General features: G+C 33.9%; 2 protein-coding genes across 2 annotated transcripts; both read left to right on the forward strand.

Annotated features, from left to right (window-relative positions):
* The first annotated feature begins 560 nt into the window (after positions 1-560).
* LOC122355280 (matrix-remodeling-associated protein 7-like) lies at positions 561-5,825 on the forward strand. Its single transcript, XM_043253378.1, has 4 exons — positions 561-1,037; positions 1,164-1,293; positions 3,058-3,154; positions 5,435-5,825. The coding sequence occupies exons 1-4, from the start codon at positions 765-767 to the stop codon at positions 5,547-5,549; spliced, it is 615 nt and encodes a 204-aa protein (XP_043109313.1). The 5' UTR covers positions 561-764; the 3' UTR covers positions 5,550-5,825.
* A 145-nt stretch (positions 5,826-5,970) lies between these two features.
* Positions 5,971-11,397, forward strand: st6galnac1.1 (ST6 (alpha-N-acetyl-neuraminyl-2,3-beta-galactosyl-1,3)-N-acetylgalactosaminide alpha-2,6-sialyltransferase 1, tandem duplicate 1). Its single transcript, XM_043253355.1, has 9 exons — positions 5,971-6,225; positions 6,403-6,601; positions 6,698-6,860; positions 9,233-9,401; positions 9,529-9,667; positions 9,850-9,950; positions 10,053-10,136; positions 10,238-10,337; positions 10,462-11,397. Exons 1-9 carry the CDS (start codon positions 6,131-6,133, stop codon positions 10,633-10,635), a joined length of 1,224 nt encoding a protein of 407 aa, XP_043109290.1. The 5' UTR covers positions 5,971-6,130; the 3' UTR covers positions 10,636-11,397.
* The last annotated feature ends 623 nt before the right edge of the window (positions 11,398-12,020 follow it).

Here is a 12,020-nt window from a genome sequence, read left to right on the forward strand (position 1 = left end):
GAATTTTTTTTAAAAGTGTCTTAAATAGCTAAAAACTCTGATTTCTTCTTGTCCAAGTTAGTCAGTTTATTTTTTCACGTATCAGTGTTTTTCTTTTCTTTTGCAACATTTTAGTTAACTATAAAAGCCCCAAATAGTTACTTTCTTAAATCTACAACATTAAATTATTATAAAAATAAAAAATCAACTCTGTAACCACATTTTGTCATCTCTCAGAAGTTACATGAAATGATGCCACTTTAACTCACTGATAAGATCTGAAGCACTGAAAAGTAACTGTACTGCCTCTGAAATATGTTAATCTAAAAACTTCTTAATATAACTTCTTAAAATAAAACTGTCAATTCTGTTACACTACTGTCAACATTGGCTACCTTTGACAATAACAAACTTCGGACACCAAAAGTACCCTCAAGTATAAAATCACCCATATGTATACTGAGAAGGCAGGCATGTTTTTGACATGCCTCATGCTTTTTTTTTTTTTTTTTTTTTTTTTTTTTTTTTGAAGATTTTTGTTTTTGGACTGCTTGTTTTCAAAGCTTTTATTTTGAAATAAGAACTTCCGCTCTGAGTAGCTCCAAAAAATCAGTGTAAAATTCTGCACGAACGTATCTGTGAGTCAGGTGTAGACAGAATTCGTGGCGGCCGCTTGTTGTTGAAGTATGCATTTATTAAAACGTGCGCGTCAGAAGACAATAAAACGCCAACGTCAGCGTTAGTTAATAATAAACGCACGCTAAGAAAGTTATTTCATAGATAAGATGGATGGAACCTCAGATTTATTTTTCCAGGCGATGCTGTTTACGTTTCTTGCAATCACAGTAGCAGCGGTGTTTCTGGGAAGAAATAAAACTCCCGCGCCGTCGAAGTGCTCCCATCAAACTAGCGCCGTTGTGGAGGAGAGAGCCGGTCCAGATCCTGGAGGTTCCTCACAGTGTCGTGAAAAACGACATAATGAAAGCAATCAACAGGACGTTCAGCCGCAATCTAATGCGAAGAGCCTCAAAGCCAAAGATGAAACTAAACTCGCAAAGGTAAGGATTCGTGCTGCTTTATGTGTGCCTTTGTGATTGTTTACAACCCAAATGAAAATGACAGACCGATGAAAAAAAAAAAATGGTTCTCCAACGAACCATTTGTTCTTTCCATGTTCTCTTTAGGATTCAAACTCGGATAATGTGGAAAAAGTTTCCCAGTCAGATTCTCCAGTTCCCACTTCCACTGGTCAGGAAGAGGATTCCTCGGAGTCTGGGATAAGGAATGCCCTGAGGGATTATGCTCACTCATCTGGTATAAAAATGATGATTATAGTATTAATAATAACAACATTTTTACTGCTTTTCTGTTAATCAGTCTTATTATTGTTTATTATCACAAATAGCAGAAAATGCTTTTTGGGTTATTGTTTCATAAGTACGTTATGTTAAAGTATTTATAAACCTCTGATTGTGAATATAAACATATTCACAGATGCTACTTCAATCAATATCTAAAGGAATTAAGCTTAAATCTTAATATTAACATTAAATCTTAAAATATTAAAAGGCTAATTTAAGAAAAGCCGCTTACGTGTATGTAAAGAAACACTTTTATGACTAGATTTTTAAACGTGTACACTTTGTAACAATGTCAAGCCAAAAGTACATTCTGAATGATTGTTTACATTTACATTAAGTCGTTTTGCAGATGGTTTTATGCAAAGCGTTATCATTTAATGATCTTTTGACATACTGTAAAAAGTACTGTGCTCTTTTTTTTGATTTGTCGACTAATATACTAAAGCACATGTAAAGTACGTGATTGCAGTTTAAACTGTAGTGTTATCTGATATTACATGTAAATATGTCAAATGTACTATTGGCCACTTCATCGTTACAAATGTGTCATTATAATTCATTTAAAAACAAGACAAGTTTCAGTGAAGTTACATTAAAGTATATTTTAGCATAAATGCTCGTCAGGACATTCAGCAACCGTATTTCAAAGACAATAGAAGCAATTATGAAATACTAATGAAAAATTACATGAGAAAAAAGGTACATTTGTATTTATTAAGCAGAAGTTTTTATCACAAGTCACTTACAAAGAGAAGAAAAATCAATTTTCAAATAAATAACCAGATAAGGAAAACAAGCTATAAAAGACAAATTAAACTGTTCATGTTTAATTTTTTTAAATTATACTTTATTTTATTAGTTGTATTTTATCATTTTATTTTAAAGTTTAATTATTTAATTTTATAATTGTTTTTAATGTTTGTGTAATTGGATTGGTTTAGGAGTAATTGCATTTAATATAAATTTGAACTATGGTACATTTTTATTTAATAGCAGTTAAGCATCCAAAACATTACAATCAGTTTGCCCTTATTTATATCACTTATTTAATTTCCATAAGTTCACCAAGGGGTGAAGAATCACACGACACGGAGAGCTCAAAAATAAAACCCCGGAGGGTGGTTTTATTACAATTAAATGTGATAATAGTGCTCGAGTCCAAACTGTGCTCTCGGTGTTCCCTTGTGGTGCTTCAACCGGTCACACGCTGCTGTCTGAAGAATAAGAGGAAGGACATTAGTTCCTATCCTCATGCAGTCTTCTGGTGTGCCTCGTGTGGCTTTTATAACCGAGGTGCAGGTGCGACCGATCAGCCTGTGATAGGTGCAGCCAGGTGCTCCTCGTCCGTTTCCAGGGCCACGCTGATTGTTCCTCAAGATGCTCGTCACAGTAGCTGCTGTTTTTAAAAGTATGCTAAAGTCTTCACAGGTCTCGTGATAGCACTCAATACGTATTGAGATATCATACATGCATCATGTCCTCTTGACTGCAATCATGTTTGGGGCACTACAAACTATGTTTCACAGTTAACCCCTGCCCGACGCACCTGTTCGTGTCACATAAGTGGGTCAGTGTTAAAAATGAAGATGTTAAAAAATGCCCTAGAACCATGCCAATGCTAATTTGTTGAGAAGGCTGATTTAATATGAAGATTCTTAAAAATTCAGCTACATTCAGAAGTAAGTTTGTCACGACCGCGCCTTCCATTTTGAAATAGATGCTGAGGAAAAGCCTTTGAGATACATGGCTGGGATGCTGAGGACCTGCCAGCTTGAGAAGATGATGACCAGAGAAGAACTGGAGGAAGAGCAGAGGTGATTTTTTTTCTCAACTTTGTAATTTTAGCGATCCTTGCTAAAGTGCTGTTGGATATAAAGAACTAATGCTGTCGAAACAGTAAATAAATAACCAAAAAAATATTTTTTGCATAATATACGTGTGTGTGCTGTGTAAATATGTGAATGCATGTGAATGTGTTTAAAGTATATGCTGTATGTGTCTCTTTATATATACACATGGTAAATTTGCACAGTACACATATACATTATGTAAACAATTTTTTTTATTTTGGATGGGATTAATTGAATGCATTAACCAGTATCAAGAGGATGCCTGGCTTTTTATTATTATTATTATATTTTTATATTAATTTTTAATTTTTTTAAAGAAGTCTCCAGATTTATTTTATTGAAAAAACAAAACAAAACAAAACAAAAACAGTACAGTAAGTAAGCATTATTAAAATTTAAATAACTATTTGTATTTTTTTATTATTTATACTCATTATATTCTATTATTATATTATGATGATTTGGTTCAAGAAACTTTTTGAAAGTGTTGAAAACGTTTCCGTTGCATTAAAGTAAAAAAAAAAAAATACGTTCGTCAAATAGAAGCGTTTCGTAGCATTAAACATCATTGCTGCCACGTTTTTTTTAAGTTTAATGCCTCACGTCTAAAAAGCAAGGTTCATTAATCTAGTCTTACCCTTGTTTGCTTTGTATTTTGCTTTTCTAGTTTGTTCTCAGAGAGGCACAGGATGTGTTGTAATATCTTGATGATACATTACCCTTACAAACAAAAACGTTTTCACTCCACCCATAACCAATATTTTAAAATAAATTGTCTTTAATAGTCTGCAAACAGTTGTTAGTCACGTTCACTTTAAGATTGTAGTTTCACATAGTTTTAAATGCGCTCCTATTTGCATTATCACATGCCATTTGTTGATTATTCAAATAGGTAAACAAAAGATATGTTCTGTTTGAACAGTATATGCTGTAACACTTCAGTGATCATGTTACGTAAACTCACTATTACACGAAGGTTTCGAGCTAGTCTCGTTTTCTGTTTGCCAACTGTTCCTTTAGACCCGGATAAGTACGTCATACCCCGCATGAATGTGAGTTTATTATTTGGATAAGATAATAAATAATTGGATAAGATAAATATTGCATTGTCCTCTCTTAACTTAACTGTGCACATTTTATTTATTATTTTATTTATACCGTTTTATCACTTTGCAAATATATATCGAGTCGTTTTAAGAAATAATAGCTTAAACAAACAGATAATTTACAAAATTGAAGTTCTACATTGTGTTTTATAGCAAAAGCAGATAGCTCCAGATTTCATGTTGTAGAGTAAAAAGAAACACTTGTTTAATCTTTGCAGTCTCCTCAGATGACAATGTAGATGCCTGACAGAGGCTGCTGTTGTCGTGATCTTAGAGTGTATGGATGATTGCATGCAATAGATCACGGGTTCATCTAGTTTGATGAAGTTTGACTTGTCACCCTGTGACCTGAATACAGTGCGCTGATTTGTTAAAATAGACTTTTCAAACAACAAGGGCGCTTGATGGCTTCTGCAGTAAAACGTCTTTCAACTTTCAAGCAGTCAGCTTCATACATATGTATGTATATATATATATATATATATATATATATATATATATATATATATATATATATATATATATATATATATGTATGTATGTTAGACATTAACAAAAATCTTAAGATTGATCTTGCAGAATCTGCAAAATGCTAATAATATGACGAATAATATGCTAAAAATCACGTTCCACAAGACAAAATAACAACTGGGTTTATAAAAAATGACCCCATTCAAAAATGTACAGTTTTTGACAAGTTTTTTACAAGTTGTCCAGGCCCTGCACATTCTGTGGTTTTCCAGTCTTTTTTTATATTTGATCCAGTAGTGACTAACTTTTCACGCTAAACTTGCAACCCCAACTGTAATGATTTTATGGCTGTCAGATGATTAATCACGATCAACCGCATGCAGGATAAAAGCTTTTGTTTACATAATGTTTGTACAGTAAATATTAATATTATATATATATTATATATATATATATATATATATATATATATATATATTATATACTTATGAATGTGTGCATATATACACGCACGCATAATAAATATACACAGTAAAAACGCATTATGTAAAGACAAACCTTTATTTTGGATGAGATTAATCGCAATGAATCTTTTGGCAGCGCTAAATAATTTACAGACTGAGCATCTGTGACACGTATTTAATAAAATATATGTGTTTTGTTTCAGGGTTCAGCGAGAGCAGTTAGCTGCCATCTTCCAGCTGCTCAGAGACAAACAAGACACGTTCGGTGAGGTGACAGAGAGTGATTTACAAGAACAGCTTAAACTTTACTCTATTTGACAGTGCGCTTATATGTAGATCATAGATGCAGAAAACCATTTTAAGGCGAGTCGAAATCAGTAACTTCAGTTTTTTACTCAGACGTGTATATATGTATTTATTCTTCATTGTTATGCACAATAGAAGCAGTCACGGGTTTAGTAGACAATTCAGTAGTAGCCTTTTTGCATTCTTTTTATTCTCTTGCTGTAATGATTATGGCGCATGTCAGTTCAAATTCCTTGTTAAATGCAGTATGAATTAAACTGAAATAAAATCCTAAATCAGCTAAAATGACTCTCACGTACTGACACTGACTCTTTAAGTTACTAGTATGATAAATAGACAAACGGTGCATGTTTTTGTTTTAATGAATAAAAAAAGACTTTTTCTTTACATTTGTAATATTTATGAGCCGTGTTTAAATGGCGCTTATAGATCTGTGCAGGTCATAGATCATTCGTAGCAATGGGCGGACTGTAATCCAGAAATAAACACCCGGTTGATGATGTAATAAATTTGAAGAGGCAGATTATAAAAGAGTCAATCTCTCGCATGATTGGGAGCAGACCGATGACACGAGCGAAAATTGGTCATGAAATATGCAGAAAGCCTGGGGTGTTATTAGTCTGATTCTGACTTGTTGCGCGGTGCTCTATCTAGTGCTATGGATGCATCTCTCTGAACAGTTTCACGGGTAAGAAAATGAGTGCATATTTTGCCAATATTTTAAATTTGTCTGTAGGTGCAAGTAGGATGTCCTATGACTGTTGTATACATTTATTATTACTGTTTTTTTATTATATATTGAGATATATGGATTGCCACAGAAAGTTGATTCCTGTCTTGTGCTGTACGTTTTCCTCCTAATTAGCAAAACTGTCATCATCTCTGCATTCATTTTATCACAACTTGGAACTACTAGTTTGTACAAAACTGAAAGATTCATTCACTCCACCGAGCGAGAAGTCGACGTAACACCTCTTCCGGTTCTTTATAAGAAAAATTTTACAAAACTTCCAGCGTGGGATTTTGAAGATCTTTATTTGCGAAGCAGTAAAGCGAGAAAACCTGTAAGTTTCTTCTTCTCTAATACCATTCTCTCTCTGTGAAGTTGTTCAGCCGGTTTGATCCTCTGAAAAAAAAAAAAAAAAACACCTTTTCCGTAGACCTGTCCAAAGTCCCTTCAAAACACAGAGGATCCCAAGTTCAAGGAGGCTTTTCTTCCTGACATTCAGCTGTGGCTGTACAAAGGTCTACTGAACATAACAGAATGGAATCGTTTAGCACACTTCAACAATCCCTTCGGCTTCATGGAATACAAGTACACTGGTGATAACCTAAAGCGAATGAAAGATTCGGTGTGATATGGGTGTGTGGGATCCTGCATGTGTTTGAGAAAGGGGAGCAGCAGGTCCTTTTCTTAATGTTACTATTAGCTTGATGTCATTGGAGTTTAGCACTGCAAACAATGGAAACTGGTGACTCTTTTTTGTTTGCTTAATGAAGCATTACGGCTTCGGAGCAAGCTTAAAGAAATAGTTCACCCAAAACAATGAAAATCCTGTAATCATTTACTCACCCTCAAGTAGTTTCAAAACCGTGTGAATTTCTTTGTTCCCGCCAAACACAGGAAGATATTTTGAAGAAAGTTTGTAAGCAGGCCGTTCTGGGTCAACATTGACCCCACTGACATCTAATACTTAAGGGTGAGTAAATGAGGACGGAATTTTTGGGTGAACTGTTCCTTTAAATCGATGGCGTTTGTGGCATAATGTTGATTTTTTTCCCTTTTTACTAATTACATTTTTTTAAAAATCGGATATTTCAGTGTTTATCATAAAGGATTTATTAATGCACGTCATATTTAAAAAATAAAAATAAATAAATAATAGAAGAAAATGATAGAACTTTTTTTTGATGATGTGCAGTGATCTGTCGCAACAGCGAACAATAATCCAATCAATTCCCACGGAACAAAATCAAGTCCAACTCTACATTTAGGGACAATAGGGAAGAATGCATGTTTTAAACTTCGTGTGTTGACTTTCTGCGCGTCCACGGACCGCGATAAGGAGAGTGACACGGCTTTTAGCAATTATTAAGGGAGTTGAGATAGATTTAATACAACATATCAGTCATTTTGTTCTATATCATTAACAAAAATTGTTCTAAATAAAGTAACAGCTCAGACGCGGCTCTTAATGCAAACACAGCAGAGTTTCATTCGCGTATAAAATGGGCGTTTTTGAACGAATCCAGTGATTCATTATTACTCATTCACAAAGACAGTCACTTGCTTCATTTCTGAATCAATCAGCTGTTCGAACGAATCAATTGAATGAATTCACTTACCGTTTCAGTTTCATTTTTAGAGTATAATTTCAGTTATTTAAATCTTAATATTTCTCTTTTAAAAACTGTATATTTAAAACATTAATTTCCACATGAATTTATTAATTTTAATTGCACTCGTGCCACATCTGAGTGTCATTAAACATCTAAAAACCTCAATTTCAAACCACATTATTTTCTTATTAACAGTATTGTAAACTTATTTGTCTTACTCTACTTATTATATTGTTATAAATAGAAATTTTGAAAAGATTAAAAACTAATGTTTGCATTTTTGACATGAAATAATGCAAAAAATACAGTCAAAAGATTATTTTTGTTATAATCCATGTAGCAAAGTGGTCCGTCGGTCAATAAACATATTAACTAATTTAATTATTCACTCTTTCAGTACTGCAGTTAAAAAACATTATATGTGTTAACATTAGTTTGAAAAAAAAAAGAAAAACTAAACTAAACAAAACACTGATTTACTCTTTTTTTTGTGAGTTTAAATGTAACTTACATAATTTTTGGTTATGACGTTGTAACCCCAAAACAATTTTTTTTTTTTTTTTTTTTGAAATATAAGCATTAGGCCACAAACACTGTTGATTGCACAAAACTGGCAATAAATAAATAATAATGAAAAAAAATTAAATAAATAAATAAATATATATATATATATATATATATATATATATATATATATATATATATATATATATATATATATATATATATGAAATTTTGTAAAACTTTACTCACCCTCAGACTATCCAAGAGTTTTTTTTTTCATTAAAACAGATTTGGATACTTTTGGACACTTTCTCAACAGTCCTCTGAAGTAAATGGGTGCCGTCAGAATGAGAGTTCAAACAGCTGTTAAAACATCACAATAATCCACTCAACTCCAGTCCATTAATTAACATGTTGTGAATGTAGCTGCATGTTTTAAATTTCCTGTACAAATTAACATTGCTTATTTACAAGCTTAGTCGGCTAGCAAAGGTTCTCAGCAAATAAGTCTAGATTTTGATGTTAGAGGACATCAGAGGTGGTGAAGAGTTATTACGAATTATAAAGCTGAATTATTTAGCAGACTGGAGCCATTTGGATTGCTTGTGATATTCTTATCAACCGTTTGATCTCTCATTCTGACGGCACCCATTCACTGCAGAGGATCCACGGGTGAATAAATGATCTAATGCTAAATTAAGTAACAAACTCGTCTACATCTTGGATGGCCTGAGGGATGAGAACATCTTCAGCTAATTTTATTTTTGGGTCAACTGTTTCTTTGCATGACGTATACTGTCCCCTACTATGCACTTTAAATTGTTTTTGTGCATTATTTTCTCGCACTGAAGAGGTCAAAAGTGCAGTGGATTTGATACCAAAGCCCGAGTCTTCGATATTACTGCCCGTGCCTGAGAGTTCAAAGGATGGCTGTATCCGCTGCGCTGTTGTGGGCTCTGGTGGCATTCTCAATAACTCAAAGATGGGCAAAGAGATAGATTCCCATGATTATGTTTTTCGGTAAGAGTTATAACAAGTCGAAGTTTTCAAATACAATTAGCTTTGTGAGAAATATAGCTGACAACTGAATGAAATGCTGAATGCCTATAACGCCGCTATCTGAGGACTTGTGTGTGATCTGAAACAGAGTGAACGGGGCTGTTACTCAAGGTTACGAGGAGGATGTTGGGAACAGAACATCGGTCTATGTGCATACAGCTTTTTCTTTATATACCAACATTCTGACGTTAAAAAAGTACGGATTTAACAGTATTCCGCAAGATGAGGTCAGTATATTCTACACTGGATTCTGTCTTAAAAAGAATACATTCTGTACTGTGCTGCTGGGCTCTTCTTTGAGAATTATTTATATTAATACGCTACACAACATACACTGTCATTCAACAATTTGAGGTTAAGTGATTTGTGATATTTATTTGATCAAAAAAACGATACATCTCTTTAATAGGGTATCAAATATGTAATGATCCCTGAAGGCCTGAGAGACTTTGAGTGGATCCAAGGCCTTCTGCAAGGAAAAGAAAGCAACGGGTCCTTCAAGGGCGTGAGGTACAGTCTCAAACCGTCCCGAACGATGAATGATGAGGGCTGGAAAATGTGTTACTATAATAGTCGTCGGTTTTAAAAATAAAACAGCTTATTTTTCCATAGGCCACTGAAATATTTCGAAGGGAAGTTTAACGAGAGTAGATTCTATGTTCTTCACCCCGACTTCCTTCGATACGTTCGCAACAGGTAATGTTTCAGTGACAACGTTGTCTAATCGTACAATGATCTTAAGTGTGATCGATCTCTTTTCAGTGACCTCTGTTAAAAAAAAACCCTCCAAAAAACAGATTCATGCCATCCAAACAAATGCAGGGCATTCACTGGGCAATGTACAGACCGACCAACGGAGCGTTTGCCTTGTTCTTGGCTCTTCACACATGTGATATCGTAAGTAAAAAACGAGTTATTTTCCTTTAAAATACTATTTTCATTGTCATTTGTAAATGTATTGGACGTATATTAATAATACATTATGAATATTACTTGGAAATGCTTTGTTGCTCAACCTCAGGTGGACGCCTATGGATTTATTACAGAAGACCACCATAAGTACTCCAACTATTATTATGAAAAGTTCAAAAAAACTAGCGTGATTTTCTTTATTAATCATGACTATGGCCTGGAGATAAAGACTTGGAAGAAACTGCATGACTCTGGAATCATTAGACTTTTCCAAAGAAACTGACACATCAAAAAACAGAAGGATATGTGATCCGTCAGCAGGTGTTACTTGAAAAGAGACAGTCTGTGGACTAAAACTCAATATGCTGCAAGTGAAAGGTTGTGCTTTTGTTGTTGCTGTTGCTTTTTTACGCGGAGAGGAAGGTGATATTTATTTTTTAAAATGGTCTTGGTTTGTGTGTTCAATCTTTGTACTTCATTACGTTACAAATTCCCAACGTGAATCTATTTTTATTTATTCTATATTATACTAATATTTATTTTCTCAATTTTCTTAAAGAATCCGCTGGTTTTTCTTCAAAAAGGCGAAATATGTATTTTTCCTAAACTTGGGCTGTAATAGCCATACACAAACATAACCGACGTTATTTGTTTTTAGCCGTATCTAAAGTATGCTTTTCATATCTCGTCTTAACGAATGTCCAGAACTGTTCAGAATCATCAAACGTCACAAATAAACACGAAGAGAAAAGAACAATCAAAAGGCTAATGCAAAGTTGTTTTCCCATTGGTTTTTCTGAAGTACTTCTCTGGAAGCTACAATTTAGGTTACATCTGGAGCATGTGTTTATTTTAGGACTGGGAGAGAACAGAAGGGAATATTGACATGGTGTCATAAAAACATATCATAAATATAGAAAAACTGAAAAAGATTTGTGGGGTTTAAAGTTGCTAAAAAGTCTTATGAAAGAGAATCTAGTATTTTCACCTTTCTTCACCCCGCATGTGAACGATTAATATGTATTCAATAAAAAAAATACACTGATCTGTGTTGTTCATATTGATTATTGTAACAAAAGACTGCATTTTATGAATAATCAATGCAGGAATGTAGATATTATTTAGGGGTTTACAAACTACTTCTTGCCACAGGCCTGGAAAACTAAAGACTTTGAAGAAACTGTGTGACTCTACAATCAACAGACTTTATCAAAGACACAAACACATCAAAGACAGAAATAGTCTTTGTGAAGTACAAACTGTCTCTGAGCATTAATCTTTTATGTGTAGCTATCCTTTTACAAGATTTTTTCCCCCCCAAAGCCAACCCTATTAGACAGCGATGTCATTAATCAGTGTTTTCATGGGAAAGACTTTCTCCTTGTCCAATTGCAAAAAAAAAAAAAAAAAAAGTACAACTAAATATTATGCGGCATGGTTTTACATTTACACTTATATATTGTGTATATTACTCATATATTACCGCTTGTCCTCTGTAAAGTACAACATCCTCCACCTCCGCCGTTGGCGCGAGCTCCTTCTTAGCGCGCGCTCCGCAGCACGCGCTTTATTCCAAATAAGGAAAAGAAGGCGGTGAATAAACTGCACACAACCCTGATTGGTTCTCGCACGGACCTTCTATTTAAATAAGCGAAAGTTAAAGAGAGC

The sequence above is a fragment of the Puntigrus tetrazona genome, chromosome 12, assembly GCF_018831695.1.
Source record: "Puntigrus tetrazona isolate hp1 chromosome 12, ASM1883169v1, whole genome shotgun sequence".
NCBI lineage: Eukaryota > Metazoa > Chordata > Actinopteri > Cypriniformes > Cyprinidae > Puntigrus > Puntigrus tetrazona.

Coding starts and splice junctions, on each gene's coding strand:
- LOC122355280 (XM_043253378.1), top strand. CDS start 765: ATGGATGGAACCTCAGATTTATTTTTCCAGGCGATGCTGTTTACGTTT. Junction 1,038..1,163: donor ATGAAACTAAACTCGCAAAG/GTAAGGATTCGT, acceptor TGTTCTCTTTAG/GATTCAAACTCGGATAATGT. Junction 3,155..5,434: donor GAACTGGAGGAAGAGCAGAG/GTGATTTTTTTT, acceptor GTTTTGTTTCAG/GGTTCAGCGAGAGCAGTTAG.
- st6galnac1.1 (XM_043253355.1), top strand. CDS start 6,131: ATGCAGAAAGCCTGGGGTGTTATTAGTCTGATTCTGACTTGTTGCGCG. Junction 6,226..6,402: donor CTCTCTGAACAGTTTCACGG/GTAAGAAAATGA, acceptor CCTCCTAATTAG/CAAAACTGTCATCATCTCTG. Junction 9,951..10,052: donor GGGTCCTTCAAGGGCGTGAG/GTACAGTCTCAA, acceptor ATTTTTCCATAG/GCCACTGAAATATTTCGAAG.